Raw genomic sequence first — 20,600 nt, 5'->3', positions numbered from 1 at the left:
CTGTGATAGTGATCCTTCAACTATTAACAATGGGACTCTAACAATCAATGCCTCCGTGGATAAACATTTTACTCTACCAAACTATTTGCAATACAGCACATATTTGAACATTCTAGAAAGAGATGAAATTATTAATAATAGGCTCAAAATATATTTTTTAATTATAAAACAACTTGAATCATAAGAAATATTTGCCCAAGTCATAAACAATACAACTGAATATTACAATCAGAGTGGCAAAAAAAAGAAGTTCAAGCATGTATATTAAAAAAAAAAAAAAAGGAAATGTCTATGCGTAAATAACATGGTTTTAGATGATATTGATGGTGGTTAAGATGATTTCAGAACTTTTATATATCTTTTAATTTATTTTCCATGTTTAAATATTGTTTGTAAATAATATGCTTTTAGATGATTTTAATAGCTTTTAAGATGATTTGGGAATTTTTATATATATTTTATTTTATATTCAATGTTTAAATATAGTTTTTTAATAATCTTTTTTTATAATTTCTTTTATGTTCTCTAGTATTCCAATACCCTGTATTACCTCTTTTAACCTTTTCTGATTTTTAACTATTTTTCACGACTTTCTTTTTGTTTTTATTTTTTAGAATTTTTGTGGGTGTACATGATTCTGCCAAGTCCCACACATAGACTCAACCAAGGTCTCCTTTTTTCTTTTTCTTTTTTTTTTTTTTTTTTTTTTTTTTTTTTTATAGGAATAAACTCCTCAACCAAGTTATTCAGGCCGACTACCTAAGCTGAGATAATTTTCTAAAAATTGATCTGAACAAATTGCCCCAGCCAAATAGTAAATCAAAAAGCTATGCACCCCTGACAATCATGTACGAATTGGGTAGTTGTCCAATTTTTAATGGAAAAAGTTCATATGAGGTGGCAACTTTATACTATAAAAATAAAGTGTACTCAAAAATCTATCCAAAAATGTTGTTTGATATTGGAAAACCCTTTATCGATATTGGAAAACCCTTTACTTAAACATTTTGGCATCAAAATGTATGGATATATAATAAAAATAATAATTCCAAGCTCTAACTATGTATCTTGTACCACATTATCTGAACCGTCTATTTTAAAAATCTAAAATACTTATAAATTTGCTTAATCTATGCTGTTTTTAAAGTGTTTATGGCTTGGGCTTGATTTGTTTAGGGGTTTATTTCAAGCTGGATGATTCTTACCCGAGTTAAGCTCAAATAATGCTTGTCCTCCGAAAATGAGATCTAAACTTGAACCTACTAAAGCTCACCTCTCACTCTTTTTTCTTTTTCTTTTTCTTTTTTTAATTATTTTTATAAAATTTTTATTTTTTTTTTATAGATAAGTGGGGAATACATGCCCCTGCCCATTTTAGAAATAGCTACTGGTTTTTTTACTGTGTCAGTAGAAATGGAAACCTAAACACCATTCCTCTTTTTGGAAGGTTTTGGGGTCCAAGTGATTTAATTAAGAGGGGCTATTTTGATTTATTGATTTATTTTAATTCTTTGATAAACCAACTTGGTGGTCCCGTGGGACCCTAATTGCACATTTAGTTCCATCTCCCAAACTACCATGTCAAGTGGTATTTATTTGAAGGCATTGTTTAGATTTATTGATTGATTTGATCCTTTTGAAAACAGATTTGATGGTCTCCCGGGACCTAGTTGCAATTCGACCTCATCCCCAAAAACAGTGTTAATGAGATTCGTTTGACCAACAAACTCTCATATCATCTTTAATAATCTCCAACATGTTTTTTTAAGAGAAATTAACATTTGTCTACAAAAAGACCATTTACTTTTTGAGATTATATACAAAGAGACAATTTACTTTTAGTATTGGAGGTCATAATTATTTATAACCATCCGGCTTGAGTGTATCTCAAAGTTCGAGAAAATTTGTTATGAACTTTGAGCTTGATCAATGAAATAAATGCTGCCACCCAATTTTACAATTCAAATATCAAGATTAATTGTAACTACCTTATACCAAAAGTAGATGGTCTCGTTATATCTTACTTCATTTTTTATACATAAAGGTCACAAGTTTCAAAATAGGTGGTTGTAAGAGTGTCATTAAATAGACACAAAGTTTCAAAAAAAAAAAAAATTCTCAAACATTGTGACTCACTCCAAATCATCCAATTTGACATCTAATGAGTGGGAACATTTGTGACCTCCATACACAAATGATAAATTGTCTATTTGTCGACAATCCCTTTAAAAAACCTGTAAATATGCATGTTGTATTTGCTTAAAATATCCACATATATTTGTACCCACAAAGTTGTATTACGGATTTGTTTCTCTTGGGGTAGATAAGGTTGGGCTAGCTTTGGCCCTAGCCTAGAGCTAGTCCTTGCACGGCCCACCCAAGCTTGGCCCAATCTGAACCAGGCCAAAGAACGCTTGGCCTAGGCCCGGTCCTACTCGTATCACGAGCAGGGCTAGCCAAATACAATCTAAGAAAATGAAGAAAAAGAAAAAAGAGTAAGAAAGAAAGGTTGGGCCAGGTCAAAATGGGCCGGCCCTATAACGTAACCCTTACCCAGGCCTTGCTTGGTCCAGCCCTCGGGTCACATCTTGTGGCCTAAGACCTATTTTTGTAATATATATTTTTTAAAAAGATTGTTTCATTTTTATTCCATTTTTCTTCTAAATCCGGTCCATCCCATACGCTCGGTAGTCGGAGCAATTTTAACTTAACCATACTTCCCACACTAGTTCAATAGCCACTTGCTTATAAATAGAGTGATCTTGTATGAGAGAAAATAAGGGAAAAGGTAGACTTATTTTTTTACTATGTCTATGATCAATAATGGGGCAGCAAAATCATCAATGAAGGCTGCAAATCCGAAGGGAATTTTATATAGAAGTTATATCTCATATTTTACATATTTAATTTCCATTTTTAAAGTATATAGTTTATTAATTTTGTATTCTTTATATGCATAGGAGTGAGCTCAAACTTGTTACGTTGATACTTCTATCTTCATCACATACCTACAAAAAAGTTATTCAAAAAATTAATTTTAAAAATAAAATTACCAAATTACTTTTAAAATTTTAAGATTATTTTGGTCATTATTATTATTTTATTTTTTTAAATACTTTTAAAGGTGTGCGTGGTGATAAGTATAAATCTACCAAATTTAAGTTTAATCCGATGTATAAAACAATGAATAAATTTAAAATATGCTTTATATTCTCAAAAAAATGACTTAAATATAAAATGTAGAAAATATGAAACTAATTTTAAATTTTAAAAAATAAAATAGAATTTTCCTTTAAATTTCCAATTCATCCAAACAAGGCCTTATTGACAAGGGTTTTATACATAGAAATTGTGTTCTTTTCCATTTTCTTTTATTTTCTCTTAGCTGAATGCCATTGCTGGGATCGAACCTAGGGGTGTCAACAGGTCAGGTCAGGTATGGGTCCGGACGGACCCAGACCTTGACCCAACCCAAAAATTAAAATACCTATATATTTAACTATATTTAAATATATGGGACCAGAAAATTATTGCCGGATCCGGACCTAACTGGACCCGATCAGACCCAAATCCGAATAATATTTGGATCCAAGATTTGGATCCATACCTGACCCGCTACGTTCAATTTTCAACCCATAATTGGACCCGAATCGGATCTACGCCTCAGGTCCCGAGTCGGGTCTAGGTCCATTGCCACCGCTAATCGAACCCAAGCAAATGGAATCTTAAAACTTTGGTTATTTGTATCAATTTTCCCAATTTTTGTTTCCAAAGCAAAGGACTAATATGCCACAATACTTTGAGAGGAAGAATTATATAAGGAGAAATATTTACTAACACCAGCTATTTTCATCATTCTTTCACATTACATGAGAAAGGGATAGTTATAAATTGAAAACTATACAATCATCTGTGTGCAAATTTAAGTTAAAGTTAAAAAAAAAAAAGGAACATTGTTTCATGCAGGCTAGACCACATTTCTACATATGCTGTCTTAAAAGTGTAAGGCATCTATTTTTGCGAGTAGGTATTCTATCTAAAAACCATGGAAACTAACGGTCTAAATGTTTTTTTACTAGAATTGTTATTTTTAATTTTAAAATTTTATTTATTTATTTATATTCATGATCTACATGTTAGAGATTACATGCCTTTAAAAATTAAATCCTAAAATCCATCTAAAAAATGGATCTATTAAGAGGTATGCATTATTACATATGCAGGCTTGAAAAAAGAACACATTTTAGTAGTCAGATTTCACATGTGATGCGCTCGATTTATTTGTGATAGTAAAATATACAACATATCAAATTTGAGTTTAATTGATATGTTGTAGAAAGAGATAAAGCTAAAATACATGCAATCAAAAAATAGGACTTAAATTTAAATTATGAAATATATAGAACTATTTTTAAATTTTAAAAATGAAGCAAGATTTGTATACTCAAATTATAATCCATTCCCTTTTTCTCTCTTATATTTTAAGTGATAGGATCTGGTGCCTGAAAAACCAAATTCCGGCAGTCAGAAACCAAATTCCGGTCACCAGAATACTCACATGGGGAAAGCATTGGATTCTCATCTTGTTACCCGGCACCCCTTGTGCATGAGGTCACCAAAAAACACTAATATACGGCTACATTACAGGGAGGAAAATAATGAAATGGAGGTCCCTCTCTCTACAATTATTGATTGGGGAAAAACCTTTTGCCCCTGTAAAATTAAAAATAAACCCAAGGGAAAAGACCAAGGGAGAAAGAGCAAAACAAATTTCAACAAAAGAAAAGATAATAGTAATAATAATAGTAATAAATAATAATAATAATAATAATAATCGAAATAATAATAATAATATTAATAAATAAAAAACAAGAAGTACACAGTCCACCCACTAGGACAGTAGGGCTCTCATATCGTGGCCAGCTCATGGGACCTGCTGTCCTCTTGTGCATCAACCCAACAACTTATTTATTCAAAAAGTAGGAATATTAAGAATAGGAGGAGAAATAAATAAATTATATAATAAAATATAAATATGAGATGGTCAATAACTAAATTAACCCCATCTTTGAATGATTTCCATTGCATGCCCAAAACCACTTGTTAAGTTGACAAAAATGCCTATGGTCTATGTGAGTATTTAATACCACCGTTAAATAAATAGGGAATATTGAGGTTATTTTGTAAATGGAAATTTTCCTTTTTATTGAGTTCTTTTGAAATTTTGAACAAGAAGTTTATTGAAATCAATAGGTGGTGAAATAGTAAAGGGTAAGTATTTTACAATTTAAATCCACATTCATATCTCGCAAGAAAAGTTAATTTTGGGAGATTTATCAAATGACTTTGTACCCGATTAACAACGTATCTTCAATTGTTTGATTTCACATCCAATAATGATTGTGACCTTTTTTTATCAAAAGTAAACGGTCTCATCGTATACATTTTCTTATCGAGATACTTGTACAAGATGAATTATTTAACATTTCGCACACTTAAAACTATTCTGACTCAATACCATATGTTTTTTTTGCATATATTTGAAATTAAATAAAACGATATAGATAAAAGTGTTAAATTGTTAAATCTCTAATAGATAATTTGATGAATATCCATGCAATTTTTTTATGCGGGAAAGATATGTGTATCAATGATATCACCCATGACAAATATGGACATAAAAACGAAAAATTTGAAATAGTAAAAAGAAAATATCAAGATATGCCTAATTTAACAACTCAACTGTTCCAACTCATGATCATGTGTATTTTGAGAGGTTTTTAAAATTAAATCAAAAAATGCGCAAAGTGTTAAATAGTTTTCGATAAATTTTCCAATAAAAACTAGTCCATCTTGCAACATATCTTTTTTATTGTTCATTTCAAGGGTAATTTCACCCGATACACGCCATTTTTGGAGCATGAGATTTCATAATTAGAATTGAAAACAATTTCCAAGCCAGCATATGAGTTTCGAGAACTTAATTGCATTCCTTGTCATTTGCGCTTTAATTTTCTTCGAAAAAATGCAGCCTTACCGTCCCCTTTAGTTAATCAAACCATGTTGAGTTGATAAATGGAAGGGAAATTTATCAAATTGCCCGTGAAAGATTAACAATTTTACACGTTACCCATAGTTTTTAATTTTTTAAAAAATACCCATAAAATAACACATTGTCTTGAGTTGCAATTGTTACAAAATGGTAATTATTAAAGGAAAAAGTTTATATAAGGTGTCAACCTTATACTGTACAAGTAAGGTGCAACTAAAAAAGCCACTAGAGAGTTGTTCTTGTTTAGGAAAACCCTCAAATTGGGATTCATAGACATGAAAAAAGGGTGATTTCTAATACAAAAAAATGTTCATCTTTTAACACATTATCTAAACCATCCATTTTCAAGATTTTCATATCATTGCAACGCTTTGCGGTAACTGCATTTTTTTGTGCATAGTTTTGAGGTATACCTTATTTCAATAGTATAAAGTTGACAACTTATACAAACCTCACCCATTACTAAATAGAAAAAGTTTATATAAGATTGCATCATTAAAATGTAGTATTAAAGATGCACCTCAAATATTCATCAAAATAGGCTGTTTTAATGTTAAAAGGCGCTCTAATTGATCATCTCAACATGATGTATGAATATCAAAAAATAAAAATAAAAAGTTTTGAGTCTCAAGAATAGTGCATCTTGCAACACATTATCTAGAGTCCTAGACCATCCATTTTCAAGATTTTTGTATGTTTATAGATCTACTTGATTTTAACCATTTTTGAAGTTTAAAATCTTATAATAAAGTATGAAAAGCAGATTTTTAGATAATATAGAGAATATTTTACACCAAAGTTACATGTTATGATAAAATTTAGAGGTGTGCTTTAATTGGATTGTTTAAGGTTGCTACCTTATTGAATTACACCCTTATTAAACCGTTAATCTCTTTTGATTATTTTAATGAAGGACATGGTTTTGGTCAGTCGACTCACTTATTACAGTGCGGTCCCTTGTTTATCTATCATCCATCTCTAAGATGGATGTCAAAAAATATTACCTCCACTAAAAGTTAAAATTGACAGTGAAGAAAAGAATTCAAAAAATAATATTTTTATTTTTTAAAAAATAAAAATTCTAAATTTAGATCATTGTTATGGTTGAAATTATCAAACCCTAAAATTTTGGATAAAAAATAGATGTTTGAGATATATTTTGTAAGGAGACTCCACGAAATCATGTGAGTCGGTCAACTCACCGAACACTATTGCTTTAATAAATTTCCCTCAACAGAAAGGGGCGATATGGGAGGTTTAATGGAAATAAAACAATGATGGGGCCAATTTATAAATGAAATAATCCCAATAATTAAAAGAAAACTAAGAAATAAATACATGAAATCAAGAGATGGATTGAAATATGAAAGTGAGAGAAAAACTATTACAGAGAGAGAGAGAGAAAAAAAAAATAGAAAGAGAGAGAGAAAGAAGCTCACGACCATCTCCACAACGACTGCATCTACTCAAATATATCCCCTTCTCTCTCCTCTACATAAACCCCACAAACCATCTCATACAGACCACCATTTGCTCCGCCTCTCTCTCTCTCTCTCTCTCTTCCCATTTCTCTCAATTTTCCTGGAGAGAGAAAGAATCAGTCCTACTCCAAAAATCCAATCACTCTTCGGCATTTCTCAATTTCAGGGAACAAGAAAGCAATAGTGAGAATCTCTACAAAGACCCAATCCTGTATTTTAGAGAGAGAGAGAGAGAGAGAGAGATTCACAAAAGGCCCTCTTTTCAAGTGCTACAGAGAGGGAGAGCTTCTTTTGGAAAAGAGTCAGTCTTTCCTGTGTTTTTTCTAGAAGGGGAGAGCTCCCTCTCATTCTCTCTCTAAAACCCAAATCTTTTGTGGGTTTCTTTCTCACCCCAGATCCCGAAAATGAGAGAAATCCTCCATATCCAAGCAGGGCAATGTGGAAACCAAATTGGTGGCAAGTTTTGGGAGGTTGTCTGCGATGAACATGGCATCGACACCACCGGTTCATACAAAGGGGACTCTTCATTGCAGTTAGAGAGAGTGAATGTTTATTACAATGAAGCGAGCGGTGGCCGCTTCGTTCCAAGAGCTGTGTTAATGGACCTCGAACCAGGCACCATGGATAGCCTGAGAACAGGGCCTTACGGTCGAATTTTCAGGCCCGATAACTTTGTTTTTGGGCAAAATGGAGCAGGGAACAACTGGGCCAAGGGGCATTACACAGAGGGGGCAGAGCTCATTGATGCTGTGCTCGATGTGGTCAGGAGGGAGGCTGAGAATTGTGATTGCCTCCAAGGTTTGGATTTGTCTCTCTGAATAATTTACATTGTAGGATTTATTTCTCTCTCTCTCTCTCTCTCTCTCTCTGAATAATTGACATTGTAGGATCTATTGTGGATTTATCTCTCTCATATAGATCTCTCTTAGAATAATTGACATTGTAGGATCTATTATAAACTTCTCTCCCTCTTTCTCTCTTAGAATAATTGACATTGTAGGATCTATTATTGATTGATCTCTCTCTCATATACACATTGTAGATTGATCTCTCTCTGTCACATACACATTGTAGATTGATCTCTCTCTCATATACACATTGTAGATTGATCTCTCTCTCATATACACATTGTGGGATTTATTGTAGATTTCATTGGCGTTTTGTGTCTTTTGGCATATATTGTTTGGAAAAAGTTTATATAGAGCCAAGGCTCTAAACGATAAAAATCAAATTAGAGCCCACTTCAAAAATTTCACAAGAAGAGGTTACTTTGATGTCCAAATATCCTCAATGGATCATCTCGACATCGAGATGCATGCACATTAGAAAAAAAATGGATTTTGAGTTTTGTAAATAGTGCATCTTGTAAGGCATTTGTAGACCGTCGATTTTCAGGATTTTCAAGCTTTCATAGATATGCTAGATCTACATTATTTTTGAAGCTTTAAATTTTATAATTAAAGTTAAAAACATATTTTAAGGCTATCACAAAGATTTTCAGATTTAAAACCACATTTCTCGACACTATTTGAAGGTGGGCTTTCTTTTGATTATTCAGAGACTCGCCTGTGTGAAAACCGCACCCTGTTTGTTTTTGTATAGCTTGTTAGTTATGAAAGAGTTTTATGGTGTATAACATTAGTCATGTGGCGATCTGTTCTTGCTGGGCTCACTATAAGGCACATACACTTTAACCTCTCTCTCTCTCTCTCTCTCCTCCCTTTTTTGGCGATCTCTTTCTCTCCATATCTTGGTGATCTCTTCTCTCACCATCGTCTTGTTGTGCTCCCTAAAAGGCACTTACCTTTTTGAAGATCTCTCTCTCTCATGATTCATATTTTTTAATAGGAAAAAGTTTATATAAGGCTGAGGCCCTAAACAATCAAATTAAGACACACCTCAAAAATTCACTAGAATAGGTAGTTTTGATGCTCAAAAATCCTCAAATCGATAATCTCAACTTCAAGATGTATGAACTTGAGTATATCAAGTATTGAGAATAGTGCATTTTATAATGCATTTTCTTGATCGTCAATTTTCAAGATCATCAAGTGGTCATAGATCTGCTCGATCTACACTATTTTTTGAGCTTTAAATTTTATAATTAGATATGAAAATAAATTTTCAGGTCATCACAAAAATTTCCAGAACTCAAATAATATATTTCGATACTATTTCAAGGTGCACCTTATATTGATTGTTTGGGGCTACAGCCTTATACAAACAATACCCTTTTTTATATAGGTTTTGTTAGGGTATTCTTATATATGACTTTTCTCAGCTGTTCATATGCTCCTGGCTAGGCAATCTAAAAAATTGGGTTAACAAGCTCCCTCAAGGCTTCAATTGAATGTCATTCTCTTTTCTTAAAATGGATGACATACTTTTATCAAAGAAAATCATTTTTTAGGTTTTCTGTTTTTGGAAAAAACCAAGGAACGAAATCATGTAACCAAAAGATAAAAAGAGAAAAAGGTAAGAGTGTTTTTGGCTGCTCCAATAATCTGTTCGTCACCCTTCTATAATTATTTATTTGTAGGGAAAAGACTATTTATATATGGTATATGGAGGTCACAATTGATCTTAATCCTTAGATGTGGAATTGAATAGTTGCATTTGTTCCATTGACCAGGCTCACTGTACAAAAGAAACTTTTTTGAACTTTATGACTAACCCAAACTGTCAGATTTCATATCGGATAATTATAAGTAATTATGACCTCGTTGTATTAAAGGTAAATGGTCTCATAGTATACAATCTCTTATTTGCGTTTCTAAAACTGTTTCTTTATATCACACTTCTAGAAGTGAAACACAAGCTAACACCCAAGAGATATGACTACTTTTTCTATTTTTTCTTCATGCAATTACATTAGCACAAAACAAAATGTTTCTACCAATCCACAAAAGAAAGGAACAAACACACATCTTCACTTACTCCATGAACATCTTATTTGATATATACACTCTAACTCTGTTCTTTATCTCTCTAGGATTCCAAATATGCCACTCTCTAGGAGGTGGCACTGGCTCAGGCATGGGTACCCTCTTAATCTCAAAGATAAGGGAGGAGTATCCAGACAGGATGATGCTCACTTTCTCTGTCTTCCCTTCACCTAAGGTCTCAGACACAGTGGTGGAGCCCTACAATGCTACCCTCTCTGTGCACCAACTTGTTGAGAATGCAGATGAGTGCATGGTCTTGGACAATGAGGCCCTCTATGACATATGCTTCAGGACCCTCAAGCTCACAAACCCAAGTTGTAAGGCTCTCTCTCTTTCTGATATTGAATGTTGTGGATTGGGATAATAAAGAAGTTGTAGTGATTTTTTTTCTTTATTGAACATAGTGAAGTTTAGGGATTAGGGGTGCCTTTGTGTGTATGTGGCTCAGAAGTGAATAGAAAATAGATAAGACATATGATGCGAGGCTGTGAACACTCTCCTGGAATGGAGAGGCCCGGGATCCGACTCAGGGAGTCGGACTTGGGTCTCTAAAAGTATAATAAAGTACCTTGAGAACCTGCGAGACCCTTGCCAATTCCCAAGGTTTTTACTCGGTCTCAGCACCCTCTCACGTCTTAGTGACTTGTGTGACTCTAAGTTAGACTCGGCAAGTTTTAGAACATTGGATGAGACCATAACTGTGGTACATGCAGCTTATCCTATAGATTGTGGGTGAGACGGGGCAAAATAAGGAGAGAAAACTTTCTTGTGAACTAAAGAAGGAACTTCAATCTTTTTGTTTCCAAGCACAAAAAGTTCGCTATTACAAGATAATGTTTGTCCTTTGCTGATAGGAATTAGTTGTATATCTAAATTCTCTAGGCAAATTTGTCTTGGGCATACTAAAGAAGATTGATAAATATTTTGGTTGTAAAAAAAGCAACAAATATCTCAAGATCGAGAGCACTAGAGTTATCTCTTCTCTAGAGAAAAAGTTCACACAAGAACTGAAAATGAGGAGAAAAACAAATTCCTTAAAGTTCCCATTCACCTTCATATAAGTAAAGAATCGTGCCCGAGTCTAGTTCAAGTTCACTTTCCCTTATCTATGAACATGCTCAGCAAATCATTTTAGGACTCGGTTGAGTCCAATGGGTCTAAGAAGGGTGAGGACTTTCCCTTTACTCGTCTCATATATGAGTAAAAAGGATGGGTTGTGTTAGGTAGGCAACCAACATAAAACTTTTGTCAAAATTTATCATGAATCTTAATCCTACAGTGAGTAGGTGGATCAGGATTCGTATACCCAACCCCAATTAATTGAAAAAAAGCTTTGATGATGATGCTGATGGTTATGTCCAATGGAGTCCACTTGAGTCAGTACTATGTTGAGTCTTGAGCCGAGTCAAAGGATTTAAATTATGGGTTTTGCTAACTTTTTTTTCCCTCCCTTGCACCTATTGTTGCAGTTGGTGATCTCAACCACCTCATCTCCACCACCATGTCTGGCGTCACCTGTTGCCTCCGTTTCCCTGGCCAACTCAACTCTGACCTCAGAAAGCTCGCCGTAAACCTCATCCCCTTTCCTCGCCTCCACTTTTTCATGGTCGGTTTTGCCCCCCTGACCTCTCGTGGATCCCAAAATTACCGTGCTCTATCCATTCCTGAACTCACCCAACAAATGTGGGATGCGAAAAACATGATGTGCGCTGCCGACCCTCGCCATGGCCGCTATCTGACTGCCTCTGCTATGTTTAGAGGCAAAATGTCGACAAAAGAAGTCGACGAACAAATGATCAATGTCCAAAACAAGAACTCGTCTTACTTTGTCGAATGGATCCCGAATAATGTCAAGTCGAGTGTATGTGATATTCCACCAACTGGGTTGGCCATGTCTTCTACTTTTATGGGGAATTCGACTTCGATACAAGAGATGTTTAGGAGGGTTAGTGAGCAGTTCACTGTTATGTTTAGGAGGAAGGCTTTCTTGCATTGGTACACAGGAGAGGGAATGGATGAGATGGAGTTTACAGAGGCAGAGAGCAATATGAATGATTTGGTTTCTGAGTATCAGCAGTATCAGGAGGCCACTGCTGCGGAGGAGGATGTGGAGGAGTATGGTGATGAGGAGCTTGGGGAGAACTGAGCACCAATTGTGGTTGTGATGGTGGGTTGATCTCTCTCACTCTCTCATGGGTTTATGTTATTTCTTTTCCTCCCTCTCACTCTCTCTGCCTCCATGAATTTGTTTGATCTCCCTTCTCCCTTCTAGGAAAAATCTTATATATAAAATTTCTATGTATTTTGGGAGTGGTACAGTTTCCTTTTTATTCTCTCATGTTGTTTTTCAGGGTATGCATGGAATTCCAATATTGGATATTTATTGTGTATGGTTTTTTGGTGTTAATAAAGGATGAAGCTTTTGTGAGATATTTGTAAAATGGTGAGTGTGCTCTTTGAAAGAGGAAATTTTCTTTGTACTCCATTACAGAAAACTAATTTCAACTATAAATTCATGGACTTAAATTTAACCATTAAATTTAAATATAACCTCTATAAATCCAAGGAGAGAGAAAAAGAGAGAGAGAGAGAGAGGGAGAGTGGGGAAACAATTGGCTCCTACTATTTATAAATTTTAGAAGGGTATTGTGGAAAATTGTAGCATCTTTAGAAGGGTATTGTGGAAAATGGTAGCATCATTTGGGTCCACAGCTCAGTGGTAGTAGCAATTGACTGCAGATCAAGAGGTCACCGGTTCGATCCCGGTTGGGCCCTTTTGTTTGCCAATTATGTTATCTTTCTTAATATAATTAGTCCCATGTAAAATGGCTATACGAATTTGTTTATTTAAATTTGATTCTTCCTAATTCCCCCTCCTCACTTTTATCTAATTAGTCTCATCTAAAATGGCTATGAATTTGTTTATTTAAATTTGATTCTTCTTAATTTTTTTCTCCAAGAAATATATCACTCAGCCCACATCTATCTACAACCAATAGAGTTGCTTCACAATAGCGAATGGAAAAGTATACACTAAAATAATTTATCTTTTCTACAAGGAGGTTACAATAGGCATCCACCGTTGGATGTAATATTGGGAAGGCCCAAAGTTAAAAAAAAAAAAAATACTTTCAAGTTTTTTTACACATTAAAAGCTATCAGGTTTCATATTTGATATCTAGTAGTGATTACAAACTCTGTATAGAAAAAATAATAGGTTTTATAGTAATAGCTAATATAGGAGGCTGCCATGCGAAGGTGTACTACAGAATTTTAAAACTTTAATGAGGTTTTTTTTTTTTTTTTTGCGAGTCCTCGACTCTTATGTCCTTGGTTTTCATGGGTTTTAGGACGTGAAACACATTCCAAATTTCCACCTCGTGTTTAGAGCTCTAAAAATAGTGCAGTGATCTTCGGAAAACTAAAATGAACAGTTCAAAAAAAACAAAAAAAAAAATACAAAGTGAATCAATTTTAATATTTGAAATTTATATATGGGAAAATTTTATTTAGAGCTAAAGGTCTAAACAATCAAATTTGTTCTTCAAAAATTTCACTAGAAGAGGTTGTTTTGATGCTCAAATATCTTCAAATTGATCATCTCAACATCAAGATGCCTAGACATGAAAAAAAAAATGGATTTGAAGTTTTGGAAATAGTGTATTTTATAACGCATTTTTGGACCATCAATTTTCAACATTTTCAAGTTTTCATAGATCTGTCAATCTACACTATTTGTGAAGCTTTAAAATTTATAAATAAATATGAAAATGTATTTTAAGGCTATCACAAAGATTTCCAGTATTAAAACCACATTTCTTGACACTATTTGAAGGTAGGTTCCAATTTGATTGCTTAGAGCCTCAGCTTTATACTAACCGCACCCTTTATATATTTTGTTCATTCATGATCATGGTGGTCGAGATAAAAAAAATATTGAGTTGTTAATCCAAAATATTCCAAATGAATTTTGAAACGTTAGACTAATTACCATAAATGGAACCTTATTCAAAATTAATAACATAACATCATTTAACCTTGTAGACACCCTATTTTGAAATTAGTTATTTTTCTCTATTTTTCCTAACTGTAAATCCCGAAAAATTGTTTTAGGAATGCCTAATAAACCCCTAGAAGCCATGTTATCTTAGTGCACCTAGATTACCATTCCCATAGCCCATGGTCTTATGAATACGGTCCCAACCATCAAGAAATGTTTAGAAAGTCTCCCATAAATTGTAAAAACGGAATAAATTATCCAACATAAAAGATCTATGCGTCCCTTACCATCCAGCCGTCCAATTTTGATCAAGATTTCCGCTCACCATTTGCTCTTAGATCCGATGTCTCAAAGTATTTTATTTTAAGTTTTTTTATACAAATTGTATAAATATGAAATTTGGTACGTGTCATCTTCTCATTGGGGCGCACCTATAAAAATATTAAAAATAATTTTTTGATAAAATATAATGACCAAAATACCTATTGAAACTTTCAAGGGTATTTTGGTCATTTTATATTATTGAGAATATTTTTTTATATTTTTTGCTATTGCTAGTTTAATAGAGGATTGGACATACCAAATTTTGTGTTAAAATAGTTTGTAGAAAAAAAATTAAAAATAAAAAAGTGTAGAGACCTGACATTGTGATTGGGGCAATCTTAAGCCCCCATCCAGAATGGACGGTTGGTTGGATACAGGGCAATATATAAGTTTTATGTTGTAGAAAAAGCATAGAAATCTTGCCTTTATGCAAAAACCTGTAAAAGGTAGAAAACTGATTTAGAAATGAGATTTCAAGATAATAATTGATAAGAATCAAGTTAAATTGAGAAAATCAAAATTATGAAAATGTAGCCACCCATGAGAAAAACCTACTGAATCAGAGCCAAAAGCCCTCAATCGCAGCTTTGTTTAATTGATTTGACTGATCAAAACCGACCGATCTAACAAACTAAAATTGGTCAAACATTAATTTTGTCTAGTTTTCATCCAAACCCAAATTTTACTTTAGACAAACCGGCCAAGGCACGTATTCGCAATGTGATAGCTCAAACTTAGTTTGTCCGGTCTCGGTCTATATGTTGTAGGGTTGATATTGCATCCACAGGCCGTGGTCACTTAAAAGGTGCCGAAGCATATTGTAATGGTTCAGATTGAATTTTATTTTTTGTTTTTAATAATATCAATATCAAATTTGGTCCTTAGCTTCATTTTTATAAGTAATTTATAAGAATAAAAAAAAAAATCAATAAAACATTGGTCAAAACAATTTTAGGATATTTTAGTTATTTAAAATATTTCTCAATTATTTGTATCTAGTTATATTTATAAAAAGAAAAAAGTTTTTATAAGGATGCTACCTTATAACGTAGAACTATGGATGCCCCTCAAAAATCGATCGAAATAGGTAGTTTTAATGTTGAAAAACCTTTTGATTGATCATCTGGACATCGAGATGTATGACTTTGAAAAATAAAAAGATTTTAAGTCTTAGAAATAGTGCATTTTACAACATATTATCTACACCGTCTATTTTCAAGATTTTCATATGTTTATAGATCTACTTTATTATAATTATTTTTTAATTTTAAAATTTTATAATTAGATACAAAAATAGATTTTGAGATAATCCTAAAAACATTTTATATCAAAATTATATATCACGATAAAATTTGAAGGTGCACCTTACCTCTACACCTACTTATACATCCGAATGCAAACTGCACCCTTATAAAAATACACCTACATTAAAGAACTCAAATAAATATTTTATTTAAATAAAAAATATATGAAACTAATTATTGGCCATTTGAAATCTCCGGGTCCACATGATGTGGACGGCATACCTTTCCTATATTATATTATGGCCTCAAACACTAGTACTTGCTGATACTGTGATGCGTCCTCGTAAAATACGAATGTTCGGAATCGGATATTCACACGGTTCGCATATTGTAGAAATGCGAGTTTGGCAATAAAAATATCTTTTAAATATAATTCAATCTTAATTTTTAGAGGATATATAACTTTTAATATAGAGATCATAATATAAAAATAATAATAATTATTATTATTATTATATTAAAAAAACATTTGAATAGTTAATTATACTTGTACCAATTTGCTTCCATCTTTAAAATGGATGCTTTATACCTCTCAATCTGGCCACATGAAACAATTTTCCAAAACCAATTAGCATTACGGGGTCAGCCCACTTTTTTTCCTAAAAACATAAAGAATGGATATAAACCCTAGTGCTATTTTTTTTAGGGGTTGCACAATAAATAAGTAGGTGGTGAAATCAACGATCTATTATTTATTGAAGATCGATTTTGATAAAAACTTTATATGATCAAAATGACATTAGTAACTTTGATTTTTTTTTGGAAAAGTATATGAAGAGATCATTTATTTTTCACAAACACTTTTGTCTATCTGATTTCAAATTTAGTGGTTGGAACAGTGCCATTTACTAGTCGCAAAGTTAAAAAAAATTATCAAACTTCGTGACACATACCGAAACCATCCAATTTGAAATTTGATTACTAGAAGTAATTGCGACCTCTTTGTAACAAAGATAAATAATCTCATAATATACAATCCTTTTTTCTTTTCCCCTTCTTGTGCTAACCTGGGTGTGGTTAGCACAAAGCCAAAGCTTTATGATAGTAAGTTGCATCTCATAGTCCTAGGAATGCTTTTGGCACTAGATACCCATATAATGGTCTAAAATCTATTTGTGCGTCTTATTATAAAATTTGAAAGCCAAAAAAATAATGCTATATGAGATATCTATAGATAATAGTCTAAATAATATGTTACATGGTACCCTATTTTCAAAACTTAAAAATCTATTTCTTTTAGGATATATATTTGTCAGGAAAAATACAAAAAGAGACCATTAATTTTTAGCACAAGGGGATCACAATTACTTTGGTCCTTTAGATTTCAAATCGGGTAGTTATGAGCATGTCCTTAACTGGACTCAATGTTCAAAATTTTTTTTTCGAACTTTGTGACACACCTCAAGTCATTCAATTTGATATATAATAGCTAGGAGTAATTGTGATCTCAGTGTAAGAAAAATAAATGGTTTCATAATATTAACAACTTTTTCCTGCTATATTTGAACCACCTATGCTAATCTTTTCCTCATAAGAATAATGAAAACATATTCCTTAATGTAGTAAGCTTGCAAGTTTATTGCCATAAAATAAGACGACTAAAACACATTGTTAGAAGGAAAAAAATATAATAATATCATTTCTTTTTAGTATAAGGAGATCGCAATCATTAGATATGAATCGAGTGCTTTTGGATGTATCACTAATTGGTACAAAGTCTAAAATAAAATTTTTCAGTTTTGTGACACATTTCAACCATCAGATTCGCATCCAATGGCTAAAAATAATTGTAACCTCCTTATATTCAAAATAAATAATATTATATTAGCATGTGAACCGCGGGGGTGGAATTCTTATGGAACATTTCTAGAATGTGAATTTTTTGCCCTTTTGGAGTTTGATTGTAGGAATAATGGTTGGATTGGATCATCTATGTCTATGTAGGAACAGTAGGATATAAAAAGAAACTTCATACATTTGATCTCTCACTACATGTATTTAATATCTTTCCCTGTGAATGGGTTCTCAATCATTTGATATCTTACTAACTAGGATCTCCCTTTTTTTATCTGGTTCCTGCAAATGCAACATACATGCATGATACATTTTTTAGTAATTGGGATAACCTAAGCATTTTTTTTCGGATCCATAAACAATTCTGATAGGTCCTTTTCTTTTTAGAAAGATAAAGGAGCAAAACAATGAGCCAAGATTCTTTCAACTATTTTCTATGGATTGCATGGAATCTATAATTCCTAAGAAAAAGCCTCATTAAATAAAGATTTTCTTCTTTTGACCATATTTTGATTATTAATGTGATATATAAGGACTGCCACTGCTACCAACACTACACCTTTGATCGTGAGATATCGACTGCTTTGTTAAACCATGCAAATTGCCAGAAACTAAGATAATCCAAAGTCAAGGGCCAACGATTTTTATAAAAACATTTTTCTGACATTATAAGCCAATTAAATTACAATAAACTCATATTTGCCAGTTCTAAAAAAAAAGGGGTCATTCTTGACATTTAAAAAAAGTAGGAGAGTTTTAGATTGCCCTTACCTAGAAATATTTGTTCTCCACTCACCAACTGGCACGAAACTTTTAGATGTTCAAATTTTCCCGCCATCGGCCAACGGCTAAAAAACCGTTTGAGATTCAAATTTTCCCACCAAAAGACTCTATCCTCCTCCATCCTTAAAACCTTGGCCTTACGCGATTCTTTGTCCAGGATAAAAAACCCATTCAACAAAGTTATCTAGTTGCTGAATTTCTTAGAGGAAAGTTATATAATTTGCTGGGTTTATTGCAGGAAATAATATCCAGCCATTACTTTTAGTGACTATAGATTTCGGAAAGGTCCTCACCCTTAATGCCATTCTTTGTTGCTCTGATTTCATCCCCACTAAAAACCCATTTCAAATTTCCCATCCGCTTGCTAAATTTATCGATTATAAACCGGTCACTAACTTCATTAGTTAGCGAAAATAATGTCCGTTCTCTAAATTCGGCTATTAGAGAATTTTCGGTATCTGGTTTGTCAGAGAAAGTTCTTGACATTTATGTGACTCTTCGACTTTCAGGTTTCAAACCTGACAATTTTACTTTCCCCTTCGTTCTCAAAGCATGTGGCCATCTCAACACCCTTAAAGACGGCCAAGCAGTTCATACCCACATTTTAAAAGTTGGATTTGAAACAGATGTCTACGTGGCAAACTCTTTGATTGATATGTATGCCAAATGTGAATGCTTAGAAGAAGCAGAAAACGTTTTCGATAAAATGCCTGAGAGAAACTTAACTTCCTATTATTCCCTTGTTTCTGGATATAAACGTAATGGTTTTGTGTATGAAGCCTTGGAGCTCTGTGATTTCATGAGAATTCTTGGCCTTAAGCATGATAGAGTGGGTTTAAAGATCATTTTCCCTCTTTGTGCTCTGTCTCAGTGTCTAAAGCTTGGAGAATCTATCCATGCTTATGCAATTGCTTCCAATTTATCATCAGATTTGGGAGTAAAGACTGCTATTTTAGATATGTATGCCAAGTGTGGAATGTTAGAAGCTGCTCGAGAAATATTTGATGGTATTTTGGTCAAGGATGTGGTGGTTTGGAATGCTATGATGAGTGGGTATTTGGGTACTAAGAAGCCTGAGAAAGTGCTCCAGTTGCTTAGAGAGATGTGCTTGGAGAGAGTACCGCTATCTTTAGTTACAGTTTTGTTAGTTCTTCAAGCTTGTGCTGATTTAGCAGCTCTTAACCAGGGGAAATTTACCCATGGGCACATTATCAAGCTCGGGCTTGAGTCGAATGCTAAGGTAGAGGGGCTCTTGATAGACATGTATTCAAAATGTGGAAGCTTGAATTCAGCTTCGAAAGTGTTCAATTCTATCAGCGGAGGAAATGTTAACTCATGGAGCGCAATGATATCAGGGCTTGGGATGCATGGTTACGGAAGAGCGTCTCTCATGGTTTTCTTCGGTATGATGAAGAGAAATATCGAACCAGATTGGGTCACTTTTCTCTGTATTTTGGCTTCGAGTAGCCATTGTGGGTTGGTTAAAGAAGGGGAAAAGTTTTTCGATTATATGTCCCGTGGATTTGGAATTGAGCCAAGAATGGAGCACTATACCTGCATGGTAGATCTTCTAGGACGTGCAGGACACATAGAGGAAGCTTTAAGGTTTATTCAAGGAATGCCAATAGAGGCGGATGCAAGTGTATGGGGGGCTTTCTTAGGGGGATGTAAGATTCATGGCAAGACTGATGAGGGTCAAAGTTTAGAGAGAGAGATTGTAAACTTGGGTCCAAGAACTGGAGATTGCTATGTACTTCTGTCAAGTTTCAATGCTGAAAAGGGGAATTGGGATGGTGTGATGAAGACGAGAGGGCTGATGAGAGAGAGGACAGTGAAGAAGACACCAGGATGTAGTTTAATTCAAGTGAATGGCTGAAACTGTAAGAAATATTTGGATCTCTCTCTCTCTCTCTCTCT

At 33.4% G+C, this 20,600-nt stretch overlaps 1 protein-coding gene, 1 non-coding gene and 1 pseudogene across 2 annotated transcripts; all 3 read left to right on the top strand.

Annotated features, from left to right (window-relative positions):
* The first annotated feature begins 7,644 nt into the window (after window positions 1–7,644).
* LOC18423034 (tubulin beta-6 chain) lies at window positions 7,645–12,906 on the top strand. The gene is made up of 3 exons (XM_006827596.4): window positions 7,645–8,331; window positions 10,526–10,795; window positions 11,948–12,906. The coding sequence occupies exons 1-3, from the start codon at window positions 7,938–7,940 to the stop codon at window positions 12,622–12,624; spliced, it is 1,341 nt and encodes a 446-aa protein (XP_006827659.1). The 5' UTR covers window positions 7,645–7,937; the 3' UTR covers window positions 12,625–12,906.
* A 274-nt stretch (window positions 12,907–13,180) lies between these two features.
* Window positions 13,181–13,253, top strand: TRNAC-GCA (transfer RNA cysteine (anticodon GCA)). The gene has a single exon. It is a non-coding gene; the product is annotated as a tRNA-Cys (tRNA).
* A 5,728-nt stretch (window positions 13,254–18,981) lies between these two features.
* LOC105421220 (putative pentatricopeptide repeat-containing protein At3g11460, mitochondrial pseudogene) lies at window positions 18,982–20,559 on the top strand (annotated as a pseudogene).
* The last annotated feature ends 41 nt before the right edge of the window (window positions 20,560–20,600 follow it).

The sequence above is a fragment of the Amborella trichopoda genome, chromosome 7, assembly GCF_054954075.1.
Source record: "Amborella trichopoda isolate Santa Cruz 75 chromosome 7, AtrichopodaSantaCruz75HAP2 v2.0, whole genome shotgun sequence".
Taxonomy (NCBI): domain Eukaryota; kingdom Viridiplantae; phylum Streptophyta; class Magnoliopsida; order Amborellales; family Amborellaceae; genus Amborella; species Amborella trichopoda.
This window is presented reverse-complemented; position numbering and strand designations above follow the sequence as displayed.